The 22,684-nt window shown below is 47.8% G+C and overlaps 2 protein-coding genes across 4 annotated transcripts; one reads left to right on the forward strand and one right to left on the reverse strand.

The window, feature by feature from the left end:
• Positions 1–1,700: 1,700 nt before the first annotated feature.
• PHKG1 (phosphorylase kinase catalytic subunit gamma 1) lies at positions 1,701–10,647 on the forward strand. The gene is made up of 10 exons (XM_001493353.7): positions 1,701–1,936; positions 4,004–4,117; positions 4,659–4,837; positions 5,259–5,313; positions 7,980–8,045; positions 8,230–8,393; positions 8,811–8,901; positions 9,041–9,194; positions 9,370–9,495; positions 9,878–10,647. Exons 2-10 carry the CDS (start codon positions 4,035–4,037, stop codon positions 10,121–10,123), a joined length of 1,164 nt encoding a protein of 387 aa, XP_001493403.2. The 5' UTR covers positions 1,701–1,936; positions 4,004–4,034; the 3' UTR covers positions 10,124–10,647.
• On the reverse strand, positions 10,513–22,676 carry SUMF2 (sulfatase modifying factor 2). 3 transcript variants are annotated; one of them, XM_001493334.7, is made up of 9 exons: positions 22,517–22,676; positions 21,106–21,262; positions 17,120–17,234; positions 16,633–16,677; positions 16,149–16,299; positions 15,197–15,252; positions 13,181–13,265; positions 12,854–12,998; positions 10,513–11,363 (listed from the first exon to the last, which is right to left on the reverse strand). In XM_001493334.7, exons 1-9 carry the CDS (start codon positions 22,656–22,658, stop codon positions 11,279–11,281), a joined length of 981 nt encoding a protein of 326 aa, XP_001493384.5. In that variant the 5' UTR covers positions 22,659–22,676; the 3' UTR covers positions 10,513–11,278. The 3 variants fall into 3 exon arrangements, with proteins under 3 accessions (XP_001493384.5, XP_023511317.1, XP_014585431.2); XM_023655549.2 differs by lacking the exon at positions 16,149–16,299 and having other exon boundaries at positions 15,197–15,247; XM_014729945.3 differs by lacking the exon at positions 13,181–13,265.
• Positions 22,677–22,684: the final 8 nt, after the last annotated feature.

Genomic DNA, 22,684 nt, shown 5'->3' on the forward strand with positions numbered 1-22,684 from the left:
ATTCAGTTGCTGCCTCCTGTCCTCAGCTGTTTCTTAGCGTGCCCCACTTTACATAATCATTCACTTCCTCAAAAGGGCTAAAACTGCCTCTCACCAGAACCTGAATGACTGTGGACAATTTACTCATGGCCAGTCCCCTAGCATATTCCCTCCTAGCTTCGTCAGTGGGTTCCTTTGCCCATTTTCCTGGAGGCTTAAGACCTCTGCGTTTATAATGTTAATGCCCCTTATGTCCAAGAGTGATGGTGTGTGGTGGGTCCCCAAATATTGATCAATCAGTGAATCAAAGGACATCAATAAAATGCAACAGCCTGGCTGGTCTGGCCTCTCCCTGGTAGGTGCCATGGCTACACAGAGAAGGGCACAGGAAATAATCCACGAGATGCACTGGCCTTTTGCCCTAAGGTCAGAAGGGATTTTGTCATTCATTGAAAGTATAAACCAGGGGCCGGCCCCAGGGCCAAGTGGTTAAGTTCATGCACTGTGCTTCCGCGGACCAGGGTTTCGCCAGTTCGAATCCTGGGTGTGGACATGTCACTGCTCATCAAGCCACGCTGAGGCGGCGTCCCACACGCCACAACTAGAAGGACTCACAACTAAAAATACACAACTATATAATGGGGGGCTTTGGGAGAAAAAAAAAGTATAAACCAGCACAAGTCAAATCTACAGTTGAGACTCATTTAAAAAATAGGCTTACTGACAGTAAGTAAAAGGAGATTGAGGTGTTTTCATCCTTGGAGCCAGCTGTTGCATCTCAATAAGCTAGAGGCCTTTATGCATAGTGCCAAGTCGTTTCAACTCTTCTATATAGCAGTTCAGCAAGGTATTTCCCCAGAGTAGAAGAAATAGATGGTCAGCATGATAAAATGGGAAGAGCTCTTGGGCCCACGTCTGGGGTTAATCTAGGCCCTCCTGCTCACCTACTTGGTCACCTTGAGCAAGTCACATTCTCTCTAAAATTGGCTTAATACCAGAGTTTTGGGGTCCACAAGAGAGTGTATGAAGTGCTTTGTAAAATGCTAATCAGATGGGTGTTTGGGGCTCAGCATCTGTATGAAGCACTGTATTACCCCTCCCTTCATTTGGTGTATTAGAATTAGGGGTTTGAAAAAGGTAGCTTTAGAATAAGAGAGAGCAATAAGTGTCTATTGTATGCCAGCATGTTACATACATGATTTCCACTTCTGCCAACCTCTTAAGGTAGAATCGTACTGTTAAGAACCCTCACCCAAAGAGTCCAAAGTCGAACACGGTTAGAGCCCATATGCTGTTCCTGGCACAGAGAACTCCTCCCAATGGAAACTGCAGGCCTGAAAACAAAATGGGTTAAGGATGAAATCATGGAGGCAGATCAAAGTTAGGTTCCTGAAGGAGACGTTCCCTGACTTTTAAGGTCGCTTTTTGCAGGGCAGCCACATAAACTGTTTGAGGGGGTCCAGAGATCTGGGTCCCTGTGGTAGGCAGGGCTGCAGTGTGAGTGCACCAGTACGCTTAGGTGTTCCCCACGGCCCTGCTCTCAGTATGCACAGACATGGCTCCCAGAGAAATGGGTACATTCCCTGCAAGGCTGGCTTTATCCTCTGGGCCTGGGGGCCAAGTGAGCTTCAGAGGAAAGATTGGTCACCTCATGCTGTCCTGAGCTTCCGTCACCTTCCACCAGAGGTCACCCCTAGTGAGACTTGGCCCTGGCCGCATGCTCTGTCCCTGCTGGGTCTTGGCCTGCATCCCGGGTTTGCAGTTGTGATTTATTTTTGGTATGTCAGTCTTCCGTCATCAAGTAGCAAAGCCCGCAGAAAGAGCAGCAAGATATCCTACTCCAGCCACAAGTGTCTGCTCGGGATACACTTCAGCCCTCGGTTGTCCCCTCTCCCCAAGGGGCTCTGGGACCTTTGGGATTCTTCAAGTTCACTCAAGGGCCTGCAAGGACCTAACGGTGAGTAGCCAGGCCAGTGATGGAAAAGAACCAGGCAGGAGGCCAGGAGAGGGAGAGGCTGTGAGGTAGAGAAGACAGAAAATCCTTAGACTCACATCTCCTCCCTTCTGAAGGCGGACGGACCCAGAAGAGTGGCGGCATTGACTCTTGAAGCCCCCCTTCTGGGATATTTGTCTACAGAAAGTGGGTCCCTGTGACTGTGTTTTTGAACTCAGTTTGGGGGAGGGATGTTATGCTCCAAAAAGGATCAGGCTACCTACTCCCATTTGGGGACCCTTTCCAAAGGGGTCTCGGGAAAGGCGTGGGGAGTGTGGATGGGGGCAGTGGACAGAGGCAAAAGTTGGTCCCAAGTTAGGCCTAGAGCAAGGGGATGGGGCAAGATAAACATCCCCCACCCCACCCCAGGAGAGGTGAGTGCAGCCAGAACTCGGAGAAGCTGGTTGTGCCAGAGAATGGAACCTCCAGCCAGGATGGCATCCTGGGGTGGGTCCAGATATACCTCTGTCCATGGAGGGCTAAGGGAAGGGAGAGGCCTGGTGCTACTCAGCTTTGGGAGGTGGGGCGCACATATGCCCATCTTGGGGACTTAAAAGGAATTGCCAGGAAATGAGCTTGTTTTTATGGGGAACAGACACTCCTGTGCTCAGTTCGGGTTGCTGATGGGGTGCAGGCAGCCTTTGAGCAGCCCAGGCATCTGCTGCTGGCAGAGGAGACTGTTGTTATTCTATTCCTTCCTCTGGTGACCAGGCACCCAGAAGTGGGGACATCGGGCTTCCTGGAACAGCCAGCCTGAGTCCTGAGGCAGCCAAGTCTGCCATTTGGCTGATCAGCAAATTGGCCCCTTTGACAGGCCAGGCCTTCTTGGGTCCAGAAAGGGTAGTAGAAGTAGGGCTAGAGGTAGCTTTGACCCTGCTGAGTGGCAGCTTGTGCCCGTTTTCTGTCTGCCTCTCCTCCTGTCAGTAGATGATTTTCTCCATTCCTCAAATCCTGTTCAGTACCCCGGTGACCTCCACGTAGCTGAAGCAGAGCCACTGAGCCCAGCTCCTCTGTGTCTAGGCCTGAGTATCCTGGCTCTGTACTGCCCCACATTGCAGCAGGACCACTCAGAGCTAACTAGCCATCATTAGGTTCGACATGGGGCATTCTGTCAGCAGGACCCTGGGGTCCAACCATCAACTCACATCTAGGGAGCAGCACCTGCTATATGCCTGCACTGAGCATAGAGGGGAGGGATGGCTGGGACATCCTAGAGAAGATCACAGTCTAATGGGGGAGATGACAACACACACTAACAAGTGATACCAGAGGCTAGGACCAGGACTCGCCCATCAAGCTCTGCATCCCTCAGAGCACCTGGCACAGTGCTTTGCAAAGAGTATGAAAGAATGAATGAATGAGAGAGTGATTGTGAAAGTCCTGGTTAAGGACAGAATGAATGAGGGAGGAGCAGTGGAAAGCACAGGAAGCATGTCCTGGAAGGAGGGGTGTTTTCAGGATAGGACAGTTATGACCAGGGGAGATAAGGAGATGCTATAGGAGCAGCATATTAAGAAGATGAAATCGTGAAGCTTCTCACCTTTTCTACAAGTGCAGAGAGCAGGCAGGAGAAAAGCAGGACCAGCCTTGTCTCCTTAGAGAGGAAAGAAAACAGCGCTTTAATTTGTCCTCTATGGAGTTTCTCTGTGGTTCTTTCTAAAGTCAAGGGTGTGCCGGCCTCTTCAGAGATAACCTTGGGCCTTGATGGCCAAATCTCCTGCCTCAGGACTGAACCTGGGCCAGGGCCTGGCTGACCATCTGCCCCTCCTACCAGGGGAGCAGCAGCTTACAGTGAGAACACGGAGGGAACCACATGGTCACCTAGGGGTCACAAGAGTTTATAGCCATTGGGAAGAAGCAAGCTGGGCTCTTTCCAAAGCATTTTTTCAACTCACAAACATTCATTTTGAACATTCACAAGAGGCCAGCCCTGTGCCAGGAGACAAAGATGTGTGAGAAACGGTTCCAGCCCTCAAAGAGCACATCCCCTGGGTCAGGGAGGCTGACAGCTTCTTTCTGTTCCTCTGTCAGAGCCCTCAGAATCACCCCGGAGGAGCTGAGCATGACCCGAGACGAGGCATTGCCGGACTCGTATTCTGCACAGGGCTTCTACGAGAACTACGAGCCCAAGGAGATCCTGGGCAGGTAAGGCCCAGACCTTCTCCATGAAGCGCTGTCCTAGGCTCCAGCTGGCTCTGTGGGCTGGAGCAACGTCTGCTGGACCCTGAGCACTGGCCTCATTTCTATACACAAAGCACTGTCCACTTGGAGAATCCCTCAGTTTGGGTCCTGCCCTCCTGAACCGGGACAGATAAGGGGGTAGAAGAGTACCCAGATCACAGACCTCTCCCAGCAAAGAGCTTCCCCGCTGCTGCTGACAAGCATATCTAAACCTAGCTTTGGGCCAGGGTCAGGGATCAGAGATGGGAGGGAAGATTATGGCCCTAAGAGTATATGGCTTCTTCCTAGGTGCTGAGAAAGAGCACTGAGCTAGGACTCAAGAGGCCTGAGGCTTGTTACTCATCAGCTCCAGGCAAATCACCCTCTCTGTGCCTTCTTCATCCTACTGTCCCCAAAAGCTCACAGGGAGTTAGAGGACAAGGCAAGACATCTCTAATGTGGCTTGGACGTGGGACTTTCCCTGCGGTGAGAGGCCCCTGGGACCATCTGTCCTCTGCTCCCCTAGGGGTGTTAGCAGTGTTGTCAGGCGCTGCATCCACAAGCCCACATGCCAGGAGTATGCTGTGAAGATCATCGACATCACTGGTGGGGGCAGCTTCAGCTCCGAGGAGGTGCGGGAGCTGCGAGAGGCCACGTTGAAGGAGGTGGACATCCTGCGCAAGGTTTCAGGGCACCCCAACATCAGTGAGTGATGGCCCCCAGTCACAGCAGGGTGCTACGCCGTGATTCTGCCCTGACAACCCAAGTCAGGGAGTGCGGCCCCACCAGAACCATCTAGCGGGTCTCCTGCACCCTGAGACTCTGCCAGTCCCAATGCCCAGCTCCACTCTCACTGCCCCGGGGATTCAGCTCTGTTTAAGCCTTCTCTTCCTGCCAGAAAGAAGGGGTTCCAGGCAGGGCTGGGGCTTGATGTGGGTGGGGGAATGGGAGTGTGAAGTCCTTAGGCCTCCTCCTCCCCTTGTGGGCCTCCTTTGAGCACCATCCTGATTCCCCTCCAGCTTTTGAAGTCACCCCACAGCAGCTTTAATCCCCTTGCCTCTGTGCCCCCGCTGCCCCTGCCCAGGCTCCTCTGCTACGTGAGACGAGTTAGCCATTTCCATTTCAGTACAGCTGAAGGACACTTATGAGACCAACACTTTCTTCTTCTTGGTGTTTGATCTGTAAGTACCCAGCCCTGGAGCCAGCCACACCTTGGGGCCTATTGGAGAACCTCCTATTGTGGTCCCCCACCCAGTGCTTCCTAGAGACCAGCAGCCAGCCCCCACAATGTGGACGCCAAATGAGATCACACATGCTCTTTTAGGCAAATAAGCTCCTGGGATCAGGCTGCCAGGTTTTCAATCCTGGGTCCACCATTAGGGGCTGGATGAGTTGTTGAAGTATTGGTTTTCTCATCAGTATTACAGGAGTAATTACAGCTGTAATGCTAATAATTGTTAACTACAATGTAAATGCTAATACTTATTAACTACAATGATGATGATGGTGGTGGTCATTCAACACTTATTCTAGACACTGAGGATACAGCAATGAACAAGACAAATAAGGTCCCCAATTTCAGGTAATAATTTTCACAGGGAGTGAACAGAAAGCAATCAAAATAAGTCATAATATATACACGTAATTATGTACATGTACATATATATAAAGCAGAACAGGGGTTAGAGAGAGGTGGGGCTTCTTTAGATGGAGTGGTCAGGGACTTCTCTCCAAGAGGTGACCTGAGCAGAAACCTGGATGAAGTGAGGGAGGGATCAGAGCCAAGACCTGGAGAAGGAGCCTTCCAGCAGAGGGAAGAGCCAGAGCAAGGGCCCTGCTGGATGGGATTGGCGTGTTCCAGGATCGGCAAGGAAACAGGGTGGGGGAGCAGAGCAAGCTCGTGGAGATGGCAGGATGCAAGGTCAGTCAGTACCAAAGGGCAGATTCTGCAGGGATTTTACCCCTGGTAAGGACTTTGGAGGGTGGAGAGCAGGAGGGCGATGTGATCTGATTTACTTTTGATAATGATCCTGCTGACTGTAAAAGAGGCAAGGGTGGAATGGAGAAGGCCAGCAGTAATGAGGCAACAGGTCCACCAGGAGGGCAGCAGGTAGCGGTTGTATTTGGGGTGTGGTTCAAACATTGACATCATCATTGTCATTATCAATGTCACTATTCCCCTACTTCTGCACCAACAGGGCTATTGAAATGAACTCTGTCACAGGGCCCACTGCCTGAGAGCTTCTGTTTTCTCAAGAAAGGAAAAATGATACCCACCACTCTGCCCATCTCACCAGGCTCTAAGCATTAAATTTGAACAACACAAAGAACCCCGTGAATGGTGCATTCAGACTTATTATCATTTTTATTAGAAAAGGTTCCCAGGGAAGGGACCCCTTCAGCTCCTTGTTCCCCCCACTCCACTGAGTTGTCACTCAAGAACATAAGTCTCTGTTGCATGAACCATTGTTGTAGAGGCGTCTTGATTTCTCCATACCTAGCAGCTAATTTAGGGACTCGATTTACTTGAGAAAATTATTCAAGTAGATTTTGTGTTGTGGGAACATTTCACAGTGTAGCCATACTGCATTTACACAGTGCTATTTCACTTGAAGACACAGTTTAACTTGGTGTGCGTACAGTTAAAGCACCCACTCTGGGAAGGCAGGGGCCTGCTCACGCGCCTTGTACAGTCAGTCCCCAGTGTTTACTGGTAAAGCTTTTTGCTTCTGCTAATAGCAAGTTCTCCTAGTGTCTTTAAAATGGAATTAAAACAATAAAAACTGGATTCACACATTGCCTTTTAGGAACACAGTACAGATATTGTATAAAACAAAGCTCACCTCTATAATTTCTAGGTTCTCTCCTCAAACAGAACCCCCATCCCTGCCCTATCAGCTAAGCCCGAGGGTTTTCTTGCCTCTCTCCAACACTGGCCAAATCCCTTGTGCCCTAGGAATCCCACTGCTTTCCCGGGAGGGGTGGGTGGGAGGGGGGAGGACGCACTTTTCCTACTTAACCAAGGGAGACTTTCCCAGGACCCCTCCAGACTTGACCAGCTGCAGCTGTCCCAACTCTGCTCAGTGGCACTGTCCTGTAGAGCCCTGGAGGGAAGCTCGAATGTCTCTAACCTTTGAAGAAGTTGCTTGGGGAAGCTATTTTTAATGCTGCCCTGAGTTGCCCTCCAGTGTATAACGAGATTGTTCTAGCAGAGACCTCTTTCTAGATCATCCCGAGAAGTGATAAGACTGAACCACAATTTTTTTAAACTTTTTATTGAGATTATGATAGTTTACCACCTTGTGAAATTTCAGTTGTACGTTATTGTCTGTCAGTCGTGTTGTAGGTGCACCACTTCACCCTTTGTGCCCACCCCCAGCCCCCTTTCCCCTGGTAGCCACTAATCTGTGAACCATAATTCTTAATCCTAAAATAGGCAAAACTGCTCCTCCAACATGTGCACTGGCGCTTTTGTTTCTGGAAAAAGTCAGGTTACTCCTGTCCTGATGTGGACCTAGGGCCTTGTGCCAGTGGCTCAGGGTCACTCTTTCCCCTCCCAGCCCTGATTTTAGCCTTGATAGATCCCTGTCCATCTTGTTACTTCCACAGATGGGGGGACAGTCACACTGGTGTCATCCCATCCCTCCAGCCTCCCTTGTTCTTATTCCAATCTTCCCAGACAACCTCTCCACTCACTTCTCCAGCTCCTCCCACAGACCTTGGTCCTTTGTGGGGAGTGGCCCACTTTGCCTATGGAGGTATGAGGGTTGGAAACAGCTCTCTGGGAGCAGGGTAAGGAGAGAGTGGACTTGGCATCAATCCAGCTACAAACCCTCTGTCCCTACAGGATGAAGAGAGGGGAGCTCTTTGATTACCTCACTGAGAAGGTCACCCTGAGTGAGAAGGAAACCAGGTGAAGGTCCTTTTGCCCCTGTCTCCACTCCCTGCCTGAGTCCTAGTGCTACAGACACTGAGGTCTCAGAGGAGGCCTCACTTGCAGTCTGGCTGTTTTGTGGGCTTTGGTCTCCCTGTTACCTGCCTGTTACCTGACCCTGCAGAGTAGGAGATAAGAGTAACACGTGCCTGTCCCACCCCAGAAAGATCATGAGAGCCCTGTTGGAGGTGATCTGCGCCTTGCACAAACTCAACATCGTGCATCGGGATCTGAAGCCCGAGAATATCCTCTTGGATGATAACATGAACATCAAGCTCACAGACTTTGGCTTTTCCTGCCAGCTGGAGCCAGGAGAGAAGCTGCGAGGTCTGGTAACGTGGACTTGGCCCATGTCAGGGTCTCAGGCTCTTTCATCAACTCTCCCAGGAAGAGAGATTGCCTGGTTCTCCCCTGTTCTTTTTACCCCCAGAATAAAAATCCTACCATTTCAGGTCTAGATGTATCTTCAGGTAGGCCCTCTTCCAAAGACTGAGCTGAGCCAGCTTCCCACTGCTTGAGTTCCAGGCCAGGATGGCTAGATGTGACCAGGGAACCAATGGACCCCAAGTGGGTGGCCCGATGAGCCAGCACCTGGCCCCTGGCCTTGGCGTTGAAGTTAGCCAGTGTTAGGAGAGTCTCAGCCCAAGCACCATTTCAGTTCCATCTCAACTGTTTGTTTGGACCTTACTCTTCCAAGTGTCCCCTGCTGACCTATCCTGATAGTAACCTATCCTATTCCTGCAGAGGTCTGTGGGACCCCCAGTTACCTGGCCCCTGAGATCATTGAGTGCTCCATGAATGATGACCACCCAGGCTACGGGAAGGAGGTGGACATGTGAGTGTGCTGGGGGGAAGGAGGTGGCCCATAGGGACAGGGATGCCCCCATGGCCAGAAGCACCTGGCTTGGGACGGGAGGAAATAGCAGGAGCTACAGCTGACCATCCTGCCTTCCTCCCCATCCACCCGGTGCCAGGTGGAGTACAGGGGTCATCATGTACACCCTGCTGGCTGGCTCCCCGCCCTTTTGGCACCGGAAGCAGATGCTGATGCTGAGGATGATCATGAGTGGCAACTACCAGTTTGGCTCACCTGAATGGGATGATTACTCAGACACAGTGAAGGACTTGGTGAGAGGCCAGGCCTGCTGGCTCCTGGGCTCAGGCGAGGGGGAGGGATACGATAGGGGGAGGGAAGTAGCATGCCACAGGATGGAGGAAGCTGCCAGCAGTGACCCCATGTCTTCTGAAGTGCTGGAGGGGCCCCTGCCTTGATATTTTCAGTTCCTCCTCCTTGTGCTCTCAGGTTTCCCGCTTCTTGGTGGTGAGCCCCCAGGGCCGCTGTTCAGCAGAAGAGGCCTTAGCACATCCCTTCTTCCAGCAGTATGTGGTTGAAGAAGTACGTCACTTCAGCCCCCGGGGGAAGTTCAAGGTACTAGAGCTCCTCTCCCATCCAGGGCCCTGGGTAGTTGCTGCTGACCCGTGAAGTCAAAGCCCCATGTCCCCTTCCTTCCCCCAGGGACTCCTTACACCCACAGGGTTTCCAGAGCACCTGCCCTTCCCCTCTCACTCACCCCTGTGATGGTCCCAGCTCACCTTTTGGCTTCAGGGAAGACAGATGTCATCCGACTAGTTCCAACAGCCTAAATCCCTGCGGATGCTGGTGGGGTGGAATGGGGGGAACACTAGGAGGGGCCCAGCAGAAGCCACACAAGACTTCTTGGCAAACAAGCTCAGGGCCTCCCTGCACTGCAGGGGGAAGGAGACAGGCCTGCAGGGCCTCAGTTCAGGTTCTCAGTCCTGGCCCTCCGCAGGTGATCTGTCTAACAGTGCTGGCCTCAGTGCGGATCTACTACCAGTACCGCCGGGTGAAGCCTGTGACCCGGGAGATTGTCATCCGAGATCCCTATGCCCTCCGGCCTCTGCGCCGACTCATCGATGCCTATGCTTTCCGAATATATGGCCACTGGGTAAAGAAGGGGCAGCAGCAGAACCGGGCTGCCCTCTTTGAGAACACACCCAAGGCCGTGCTCCTCTCCTTGGCTGAGGAGGACTACTGAGGGGCTGGCAGGGGGGTAGGTGGGGTTGGGGGCAGGCAGGGAGGGAAAGCCACAGAAATATAAGTCAAAGGAGTGAGATCATGTGCAGGCCTCTGTCCAGAGGGGGCACTTGGCCCTGGCCAGGACCCCTGGAAGTGCGGCCACTATACCCTCTCAGAGGTTCTGCACAAGAAGAGCAGGTGTTCCCAACACATGATGGTAAGTGCAGTCAGGGCTAGGCCCCACAGAGGGGGAGCGAGATGTCACCCGAGAGCCAAAAGCCCTCCTGCGTCTCCACTCCCCAGCTGTACCACATCTCAGTTTCTCCTCACGGGAGGCCCAGAGTTCCCGACACTCGGAAGTACTCCCCTTAGGGTTCCAGGGTGAGAATAAAAGAGAAGAGTCGGAGATACACAATCACAGGAGAGTTTACTGACCTTACAACATCCAGTGACACCATGGGAGAAGGTTTTCTCTCTGGGGACATGTTTTTAGAGGCATATGGAAGCCCTTACATAATTAACAATAGAAAGGGAAGCTTCTAATATTTGTCTTTCTGGAGTATTATTTACTTTGTGACTTCCATGATGCATAGTTTTGCCTGGTAAATCATTCTGTTCTCCTGGACCCTTTTAGAACTGACATCGCGCTTTAAAGAGCCCAGTTATTGCATTTTACAATTGTGGAAATTAGGTTCTTTCAGAGGCACACGAAACACCATGAATGAGGCAAATGAAGGAAGCATTTTCCTTGGAAAAACAAAGAAAACCCGGGAAATTTTGCCTTGAGAAAACAATGTCAGATCCCTGAATCAGACAGGAAAAAAGGGGAGAAAACAGAATTTTTTAACAAACTGTCTTTAAGAGCACTCTGCCCCGACTGTTTGAGAATTTGGCCCCTATGTGGTTAATATTTGACCTCTAAGAGAAACACCCAGCTCCTGGCCACAATCAATAATTTGGTCCCTTCTCCAAGAGACAGTGGCACCCCTCCTCTGATGTCAGAGTCCTCTCCTGCCCTGGTGAGAGGTGCCTGCCATAGAGGGATGGGGGAAAGGGAGGGAGGACATTTCTGAGGCTGAAGTTGAAGAGCCTGGAGTTTGGCTACGTTTGGAATGTGGCCAGGGAGGGGCATGGATACCACGGTGGACTCTTCTCCTAGGCTCTGCATGGCTGCTCACAGCTCCCCATGTGGTCCGCCTGTATCAGAAGCACAGCGGAAGCCTAGGTTGTCTGACGCTGAATCTGGAGTGTTGCCCATCCTGCCACCAGAGAAGGGGAGAGAGATGGACATTTGTTGAGAAAAGGGCCTGGTGCCTTACCTAACGTTCCTGCTGAACCTCTCAAAAGCCTGTGTCTATTGGCCTGAGGACTGGGGAGGGCATGGTCTGGAAAGAAGCCTGGTTTGAGGGCACTCCTGGGGGAAAGGGGTAAGAAGGAACCTTGGGACTAGGTGGAGGAAGTGAGAGAGGTCCTGATAGAATGCACTGGAAGGCAGGAAAGGCAATGAAATAACTTCGTCTGTCGGTAACTTAGAATAACAAGGCCAAAAAAAAACCTGTCAGCGAGAAGCGAGAATATCATAGTGCCAATAAGTACTTCACACTTTTCAAAGAACTTTTACATATATTCCTTCATTTGTCATTTCCCAACTGCTCTGGAAGGCAGGATTTGTGCACCATTTTACAGACCCAGAATAAGATACTAGAAAGATTTAAATGTCTTGCCCTAGGCCAAGTGTTGTTTTAGTGGCACAACAGAATCAGTAGCAAACCCAGTTTCCTGGTTCTCGGGCCAGCACTTTCCCTCTACTTTGTCCTAAAAAAGGAGGTGAGGGGGGCTGGCCCAGTGGTGTAGCAGTTAAGTTTGTCTGCTCCGCTTTGGTGGCCTGGGGCTCACAGGTTCAGATCCCAGGCACAAACCCAGCATGGCTCATCAAGCCACGCTGTGGAGGCATCCCATATAAAATAGAGGAAGACTGGCACAGATGTTAGCTCAGAGACAATCTTCCTCAAGCAAAAAGAGGAAGACTGGCAACAGATGTTAGCTCGGGGCCAATCTTCCTCTCAAAAAATAAATTTTTTTTTTTTTAAAAGTATATATATATAAAAAAAAGGAGGTGAGGAAAATCCAGGGGCCTCAACGTGAAGGAAACACTTGCAAACCTGATAGCCTGAGGCCACAGAAACAGTGGCCTCCCTATAATCCTTATGGAACCCAGGAGTAGAGCAGTTGCAGGGAGATCAACCAAAATCAACCAAAATTTTCTACAGATGAACAAAATAAAGAGTCCTTGAAGGGGACTCGGGAGCCTGGGACTCTACCATTCATCTGTGTGAAATGAGCAGACTCCAGGACCTCCCTGAGCCTATTTTTCCTTGATTGTAAAACAAAATGGTTGGAGAAAATGATGTTTCAAGTGCCCACCAGTTTGAAGAGTCGATATTTCCATGACCCCTGGCCATTCCATTTCCCTCCCTCTGCACACCTAGTTATAAGGACAAAAGGAGAAACCCACATAACTAAGATGCTAGACACAAAGTCTCCCTTGGTGCTGAGAGCTGGCAAGAAAAGGCACAAGTTGTCCTGACCTCTTGCTTTTCATGGCAAATGCTGCTTGCTTTCTTTTCTGTACCCACAACTCCCAGTGGAGGCGGAGTTATGGAAGCAGCGCCCAGACCAGCTCTGGTGCCACCTGTGCTCTGGGAGACCAAGACCCAGACCCTCAGTCCTCAGTTACCAAGCCCCTTACCTGGTGGTGACCCGAGCCCGGTGATTGGCAGAGCCATCAGCTGTGTCAATCCAGGATGCTCCCCGGAGGACACGCATGTCCTGGTCAGCAGCCTGGTATGGTGAAGCTGTCCACTCCCACACGTTGCCCACGAGGTCATAGAGCCCTGCAGCACAGCAGGCGGGTCAGTCTCAGGATGGGAAGCACCATACCCACCCCTCCTAGCCATCAGAGGCTCCGGGGGGCAAAAGCTTCCCCAGTGGTGTTTCTCTCTGCCTCATCTATCAGGCAGAATGATTCCACCAACCAATCTGTGAATGCTGATAGCAACTTGATGAGAAATCTTACCATAGTTATTCTGTGGGGGGAAAGCGTTCACTGGGGAGACTCCATGGAAGCCATCCTCAGCCTTGTCACCCTTGGGGAACTTCCCCTGAGGGGGAGAAATTTAAGACAGGTGTTCCTGCCTGCCCAGAAGGAAACTAAGGTCATTTTGTTGGACCATCTGGGGTAGGGGGAAGGGCATGGGGCAGTGACATGAGGTTCCCATCCTGAGCTCCCAAACCAGTCACCTCATGTCCTCCACCATGACCTTCTGACTGGATTAGGAAGTGTGTGGTTTCCCCTGTGCCCACAGTGGTCCTTGTCAAGCCCATCCCACTCCTACTTTCTCCACTCTCAGCAACTTCCTCCCCTCTGCCTCAAAGTCCATGTGCTACAGGGTTTGGGAAGAAAGGCTCCTCCACCCTGTCTTCATGCCCTGCACCCCTGCCTTCTCAGGAACCACTGATGCCCATCCTGTGCTCTCCTGTACCATCTCTTTCTCTTCTACCACCAACAGGTTTAACTCTCCCCCATCCACCCAGACTCTACCTTCCTCATCTCCGGTTCTTTACCACCTAAATTCTTGAGAAAGAAACCTAAATTTGCTGATGCAATTTGTTCAACTTAATCATTTGTCTTCTCATTAAAATCGGGGTCAGCTGCCACCACTCTATGGAAGCTGCTCTTATGAAAGAGAAGATGAAGAGGCTATAATTTACTCAACACCTACTATGTGCTAGGGCTGTTACATTTATCTCTTTTAATTTCCTACTTCCAAGGATGTGAGGCAAGTATTTTCTCCCTTCAAAAAACTAGCAACAGAGGCTCAAAATGGTTAATTTATCAAAGATCACACAGTGACTAAGATCTGTCTTTCTGCAAACTCTGAACCCAAGATCATCTAAAAGGTCAGTCCACCCCTCAGGCCCTTTCCAGTGCTTCCCCCTGAAGAGCTGGTGCTCTGCTCCTCCCACTCTACAGAGTCTCCCTGGGGGATATCATTCTTGCTGAAGGTATATGTGGATGACTCCCAAACCACTTGCTCTGACCCAGAGCTCTGTCCTAAGCTTCAGACTCATTTTCAGCCTCTGACTGAGCATATAAATGACCCAAAAGTATTTTAAGCTAAGCTGATCCTAAAGTGATCAAGTTCTATTCCTCTGACCCTGAACATGCATATTATCTATTCTGGATAATGGCAGCACCATCACCCTATTTCCCAAGTTTGAATTCATGCTTCAGTCCAAATATCTTCCACCCTTCCACTTTTGATTAATTACCAAACCCTGTCTAACTTCTCAGTCATGCCTCTCTCATTTGGTTTCCTCTTGATTCCACTCCTACTTAATTCAAGAGTTCATAATGCCCTGGGCCACTGCCACAGCCTCAAATTCAGAGACCCCCCCCTGCCACCACTGCAGCTCTACCTCATCTGGTCCTGCATGAATTAGCAACAATTAGCATCCCCCCAAATCAAATGATGTTGTTACTCCCCTGTTTAAAAAACTCTGTCAGCTCCCCACTGCTTAGAGGGTAAAATCTAAAACCATATCTTGGCACACCTACTCCTTCTTAATCTGCCTACAACCCACTGTCTACTTCATCTCCTACACCTCCTGTTTCCAGGTGCTCCAGTCTCTCTAAATCTGTCATGTCTTGGAACACACAGTACCCTTTCCTAATACAATGCTGATACTCATGTTGTTTCTTCTGCTTGGAACACCCTTTCCTCCACTTTTCACTTTGCAAACTCTTACCCTTTCCTCCACTTTTCACTTCGCAAACTCTTATGCAATCAGGTCAAATGTCATCTTCTCTGTAAAGTCACCCCCAGCACTCTCAGGCAGGGATTTACCTCCAAGCACACTCCGCAAATCTTTAATATGCAGCACTACCACATTCTTTTGCTTTACCAGTTTACCAGTTTTCAGTTCCACGAAAACATGAAGCCCCCTGAATACCATGGCCTAACACAATGCCTAGCCTACAGTAGGTCTCACTCAATGCTGTGAGAAAAGACAGGAGGAATGCATGTCTTACCTGCCAAAGGTTGGTGCGGTTTGGCTGAAACCAGTTTCCCCATGGGTAAACCTGACCTGCCAGGACAGCAAGGAGACAGTGGGGTAGGGAGAGGTGAAGAGTTGGGGAAGAAGGGAAAGATAGAAAGAGTGAGGGAACCAAAAGGAAGTTAGAAGGTGATGAGAAAAGAAGAATAAGATTATTTACTTCTCTTTCCCAAGCCCGTCCCTTCCACTCACATTTGGAGTATCACATTTGGATATCACATTTGGAGCCCTGATCACCTGATCCACTCCAGGAGAGTGCAATCCTAGGTGTGGCTGTAATACCAGTCTGTAAACTATTTGTTACCAGTTCATGTCACCAATACATCTCATGTACTCATCAGATAAGTACAGCAATTGAGAGTAAGCACTGGGAAACTTGTTAATGGGACTTAGATTGGATAAATGAACAAGCAACCTCATTCATCACATCAATAACTTTGACTGTTGCTATAGCCAGTGTTCATTCCAAGAGTGTGTAGAGGTGCTGACTGTGGAGAATTGCTATTTCACTTTCATAACTTTCTGTTCAGTTAGGATTGCAGAACAACAAAGTCACTAGGAAAGAGTGATTCTTTAGATTAATCCCCATATACCTAGGGAAAGGGTATGTAGTTTGGGTAATTCTTTTCTTTGTCTATGCTATGTTGTTATGATTATATTTATCGAAGTGTAACATGTCTGTGAAATTTCCAACAATAAAAAATTTTATGTCTGGTTTTTCATTCCATTTTTCCAGTTATTAATTTTTATGGCATTTTACAGAAATATTGATCTGAGATGGATGAGAAATGAAAACAACAATTGGTCCTTTACCACAGTTTAAGAAGCACTGCTCTAGGGAATGGACCCTTCCCACCCTTTGAAGACCCCCACGCACGGCAGAATGGGGAGAAGAATAAATGGAAATCGCCTTGGCATCTCTATACCCTTCAAGCCCCCTCGGGCAGCAAACTCCCACTCTTCCTCAGTGGGCAGCCGTTTCCCCCGCCAAGCACAGTAGGCACGAGCATCATTCCAGCTCACGTGTACCACTGGGAGCTCCAGTCTCTCTCGGATGCCAGAGCCGGGACCTGCAGGCTGACAGCCAGGATGAAGTGAGATAGGCTTCTAGGAGCTCATGGAAGAGTCTGAGGAAGGCTAGGCTTAGGGTGCCTGAGTCAATCTTTTACTCACACTGGTGAGGTGGAGAGGTCCAGAATCAGAAAGAAGAGACTATAACAAGACTAAAGGGAGAAATGGGATGGGAAAAAGGATGGGGCAGAGGAAACAGGGTTGCTTGGCTGTTTCCCTGAAATTTCTCTGTCATCTTTAACTTACTACTCATAGATGGGCAAGGGGGCTAGGGAAGCCAGGCCTCCAGAATGAGAGTCAACAGGGTAGAGGAAGAAAAGTAGAGGAACCAACACCTACCTGCCTCCAAAATGCCCTTTCCACTGGAAGCCACCAAAGAACAGACTGCAAAAAAGAAGGAGCATGACTGCAAGATGCTCTGGCCCACCAAGAGCACCTTCCTGACTGACACACAGGAGGAAGAGCAGAGATTTCAGGCTGAGACTCAGGTGATCCAAGTGAGGCTATGTCTGTTACAGTGTGACAACTCACCACCCTTAATAGAGGGAGGCTTGTCAAGATGTTCTCTTGCCAGTTCAGGGAGTATCTTGAACCCTGTGTGTATCTAGAGCTTTATGGAGTCTCTCTATGCAGAAACCAGCTCAGGGTTAACTTCCTGGGAGTGTGTGTTCATCTGACTCTTCCAGGGAAGATTTCTCTTGCTTCTGTCCTGCCTCCAGCTCTCAGGGTTGATTCTCTACTGTGACCCAGGTGACCCCCTATCCCACAGGATTCTCTGTCCAGGTCCCATTCCCATTCCCTCAGCTGCGAGCCCAGGTTCTCTCACCTCCATTTGCTGGGTCACTTTGTTTCTAAGCTCATCAGAGACAAAGTCCTCAAAGACGAAGCTCCACCCAAACGTCTCAGCCTCTGTCCGGTACTTTTTCTCTCTGACAAACTCCCTGAAAAGAGATATGCCACTTGGTTCAGCTGACAGGGTTCCATGCCTCACTCTCAGCTACTCCTGCGCCAGAAAACCTCATATATCCTTACTCTATAAGTTACACATCACAGAATTTTCATGAATTCCAAGGAATTAACCTAAAATCCTGAGCAGGAGATTTTCTTCTAAAATCTGTTGATGTGTAATTCACATACAGTAAAATTCACTCTTTTCAGTGTATAGTTTTGTGAATTTGGACAAAGCATATAGTCACTATCACAATATACAAATACAGAGCAGTTCCAGCAACCACCCCAAAAAATTCCCTGGTGGGCCTGCAACCACTGACCTGCTTTTGTTCCTATAGTTTTGCCTTTCCCAGAATATAAATTCACATAAATTGAATCACACAGTATGTAGCTTTTGGGTTCTGGTTTCTTTCACTTAGCATAATGCTTCTGAGATTCATCCATGTTGCTGCCAGCATCAGTAGTTTTCTCCTTTCTATTGTTGAATAGGGTTCCACTGTATGGATGTACCATATTTTGTTTATCCATTCACCAGTTGCAGGTCATTTGGCTCAGCTCCAGTTTTTGGAGAAGAATAAAGCTGCTGAGAAGATTTAAGAATGGGGAATGGGTCTCTTTTCTGAAAGGTCTTCACATACCTAATCTCACAACAATCACGGGAGGAAGGCAGAACAGGTGTTCTTATTTCCATCAAACAGATGAAAGAAACTGAGTCAAATAAAGAAGACTTGCTGAGATTTTAGAATGGATTTTCATATAGTTTGGTATGGCTCAGCAAATTTCAGCAGATAGATTGCCAGGGTAAGATGGATTGTTTTCACTGGGCTAATAGTATCTCATCTGTGCCAGCCCTCTGATATGAGGAGACATTGTTCACTCATCAAAGGGGCATTGAGAACAGAGGAGGTGATCAGATTTGGTAGCAACAGCTATTTACCAATCTCAGAGAATCTAAACAGTTTGAGACTCTTTTCCCAGAGAAGCAGAGACAAATTATCGGTGCTAGGCAAAGTTTAGGGGCTTGCTGGAGGTGACATTACATTTCTATCATTTAATAGGTCATAATTTAAAAACAGAAAAGAGGGCAGGCCCGGTGGCAGAGGAGTTAAGTGCGCACATTCCACTTCGGCGGCCCAGGGTTCACCAGTTCAGATCCCGGATGTGGACATGGCAAAGCTTGGTAAGCCATGCTGTGGTAGGCGTCTCACGTATAAAGTAGAGGAAGATGGGCACGGATGTTGGCTCAGGGCCAGTCTTCCTCAAAAACATAAATAAATAAAACAAAAATAAAAACAGAAAAGAATGCATACTGTGCATCCATCTAGCTAGCTACTTCTGGTTATTGTGATATGGTACAAACCTGATCAGAAGTGATTTCTCCTTCAATTTTAACAACTTTCCTGTTTAAAAATACTTTTAAAAATCATACAGAAGCAATGCACATTATTTTAGAAAAATGAGAAAATAGAGGTAGGTGAAAAGAAAAAAATGAAAATCATCCATTATCATACCAACTAATATCTTTCCATATTCTAGCCCCCTTCCCACCACCAAATATTTTAAAATAACTTTAATAAGGTGCTTCCCTGGAATTATTTTCATTTGGAAGTCAAAAAAACCTGGGCAAAATCTGTCAACTAATGCAATGTTGCATCTTCCAGTTCTTTTTTAATGCATATACATTCTATATACATAGTTCTAAAAAATGGGATCATACCCCATATATTGTTTTGTAAAACTACTTTCTTCACTTAACATCTGATAGCTTTTCTTTTTTTAAAGATTTTATTTTTCCTTTTTCTTCCCAAAGCCCCCCAGTACACAGTTGCATATTTTTAGTTGTGGGTCCTTCTGGTTGTGGCATGTGGGATGCTGCTTCAGCATGGCTTGACAAGTGATGCCATGTCTGTGCCCAGGATCCGAACCAGCGAAACCCTGGGCCGCTGAAGCGGAGTGGGCGAACTTAACCACTCGGCCACTGGGCTGGCCCCTCATACCTCTCTTTTTGACAACAGGATTTTTTTTTTTTTTATTGAGTTATTGATAGGTTACAATCTTGTGAAATTTCAATTGTACATTAATGTTTGTCAGTCATGTTGTAGGTGTACCACTTCACCCTTTGTGCCCACCCCCCACCTCACCTTTCCCCTGGTATCCACTAAACTGTTCTTAGTCCATAACTTTAAATTCCTCGCATGAGTGGAGTCATACACAGATTATCTTTCTCTCGCTGGCTTATTTCACTTAACATAATTCTCTCAAGGTCCATCCATGTTATTGCAAATGGAATGATTTTGTTCTGTTTTGCAGCTGAGTAGTATTCCATTGTATATATGTACCACATCTTCTTCATCCATTTGTCTGTTGCTGGACACTTAGGTTGCTTCCACGTCTTGGCTATTGTAAACAGTGCTGCAATAAACATTGGGGTGCACAGGACTTTTGGGATTGCTGACTTCAGGCTCTTTGGATAAATACCCAGTAGTGGGATGGCTGGATCGTATGGTAGTTCTATTTTTAGTTTTTTGAGGAATCTCTATACTGTTTTCCATAGTGGCTGCACCAGTTTGCATTCCCACCAGCAGTGTATGAGGGTTCCTTTTTCTCCGCAACCTCTCCAACATTTGTTGCTATTAGTTTTAGATATTTTTGTCATTCTAACAGGTGTAAGGTGATATCTTAGCGTAGTTTTGATTTGCATTTCCCTGATGATGAGTGATGATGAGCATCTTTTCATGTGTCTATTGGCCATCAGTATATCTTCTTTGGAGAAATGTCTGTTCATGTCTCCAGCCCATTTTTTGATTGGGCTGTTTGATGTTTTGTTGTTGAGTTGCGAGAGTTCTTTATATATTATGGATATTAAGCCTTTGTCAGATATATGACTTGCAAATATTTTTTCCCAGTTAGTGGGTTGTTTTTTTGTTTCAATCCTGTTTTCATTTGCCTTGAAGAAGCTCTTTAATCTGATGAAGTCCCATTTTGACAACAGGATTTTTAATGGCTGCTAAGTATTCTGTTATGTCGATACAATACGTTTAAGTGATCCTTAAATTGTTAATATTTGTTTACAATGTCATCTTTTTAGCTAAATGTTTTGTACAACCTTAATTCTCTCCTTAAGACAAATCCCTAGAGGTGGAATCGCTAAGTCACAGGGCCTGAGGAGTATATAAACAATCCTTATGCTTATTTTAGTCTGTGTCTCCTGAATCAATTTTTCCTCATAATTTATTTTGAAAAGTTTTAAGTCCACAAATGTAATATTTCAGTCATTGCTTATATTTGCTTTACAGTCTTTCTGTCCCCCCTACCCCCTCCTTTCCCCCTCCTATTCCCCCCTGTACCATTTGGAGGTAAGTTACAGATATCTTCTGGATCATTTTCTACTTTAGCTTACCCAAAACATATCACCTTGAGGAAACTGAGGGAGCTCAACATGGCTTCTTAGATTGAGCTGGAACCACAATGTTTGACTCCTAACAAGGCCATTTCCCTAAGCAGAATTTAAGGGACCCTCAGCTGTATGACCCTTCTCCCAATCTTTTCTCCCCCTTGAAGAGGTTTCTGTTGAGTGTTTGACTTTTGCCCATATTTCTCAGTGCTGTGCCCAGTGTAACGGAAAATCCACTGGCTCAAGAGTCAGGGGATTTGAGTTCCAGGCCCAGCTTTGCCACTAACAGAGAGTGAGGTCAATCTTTTTGGATTTCAGACTCTTCATCTGAAAAATGTAGATAACACTTATCCCACAGTACTATTACAAAGATGATACGTAATAGTGAACAAGCTAGTTTGTTTTTAGATATTAGGAATGACAATTAGAAAGGGCCTTTATTCCTCCTAGAAGAACATCTGATGTACCTGAAATCTTTGTTGGTGACAGGAAATATGTCAATGGCAAATGGTTTTACTGTCACCTCCCGGACGGGCCCCTCACCATCTCTGCCATCTGGTGAATTTGTTCCCATCTGGAATCTCCCACCTGGTAGCTGGACCATGCTAGTAGCCTGCCCGGTCCCTGCAGAGAAAAAGGAGAGTCATCAGTGATACACGAATACATATATAAAACAAGTGTTAATATTTGGATCACATATAATACTCAAATAGTATAATGAAAAAAAATGGAGGCTTAAAAATTTGGCTTTAAATTCTTGTTCGGCCACTTAATTTGCTAGGTAACCCTGGCACCTAGCACAACTGCACAATAATTACCATCAAATAATTGAATGAGCTCCTTCATACTTGCTGTTTGAATGTTTTAGAAAATCATAGGATTAAAAGGATCTTTAATTCAACCCACTTATTTAACAGGAGGAAATCAAGACCCAAAAAGGAAAATGACTTAAAGAGCTAGTTAGCAGGAGCCAGAACTAGATCCAGGTCTCTTTACTTCTAGGTCAGTGCTATTTCCAATAGGCCACACTTCTTTGGCTTGATGTACTACTTCATGGTGGTGTTTCTAGGTAAGGATGTCTAAGTATTGTAAGTTCCTCAAAGGCAGAGCCCACTTCTTTTCACATTCCTCAGGATCCTATCTTTGGCCCTCTTCTCATTCTCATTCTGACACACTCACAATGCTAATTCCATCCATTTCAAGGAGGAAAAAAAATAGAGCAAGCCGGGAAATCTCAGATTAAAAGGGAATTAAGAAACAACATACAATTGCGATGTATGAATTTTGTTTTGACACTAATTCAACAAGTAAACTATAATTTAAAAACACTTGTAGGTGAATCTGAACACTACCTGGATATTTAATGATATTAAGGAGTACTGTTAATCTTTTAGGTGGGAAAACGGTACGGTATTTTTTTCGTGACATGTCTTTTTGGCTATTAAAGCTGAATATTTACAAATAAAATTCTATAATGCGTGGATTCACTTCAAAATATTCCCAGGGGAAGGAAAAAGCGGGAGGGATACCAAACAAGGAAGCAAGACTAGCCATTAGTTGCCAATTTACAACTGCTAAGCTGGGCGATGGGTACGTGGCAGGGCTCGTTATATTCTCCTTTCTAACTTTTTTTATGTTCAAAAGATGGCAAGATTATCAGTTAAAAGTAAAAAAGAAGTGAGATACAATGACATGAGCTGTTAACCACGTCGCCAAGGCGGCTGCCTCTGAGAGGCACGTCCGGCCGCTCCAAGCCCGTCCGGGCAGCGGGCAGAGACGCCAGTCTCCTTCCCCAATAGGGCGGAAAGACTAACGCCTTTCCTGATGCCTCCTGGGACAAACGGCGTCAGGAAAAGGAGCGCAGGCCAGCACACTGACCTCTCGAGAGCCACGGGGCGGACAGGAGCGAGAGCAAGGTGAGCAGCCGCAGCGAGGAGCCCAAGCCGGGATCACGAGCCATGGGAACGCGAACACGGTACGTGCTCAGTGCGGCTCTGCTGCGCATGCGCCCCGCACGCATTACGTCGGCCGACCACTACTGCCCGC

Source organism: Equus caballus, chromosome 13, assembly GCF_041296265.1.
Source record: "Equus caballus isolate H_3958 breed thoroughbred chromosome 13, TB-T2T, whole genome shotgun sequence".
In the NCBI taxonomy this organism is placed as follows: domain Eukaryota; kingdom Metazoa; phylum Chordata; class Mammalia; order Perissodactyla; family Equidae; genus Equus; species Equus caballus.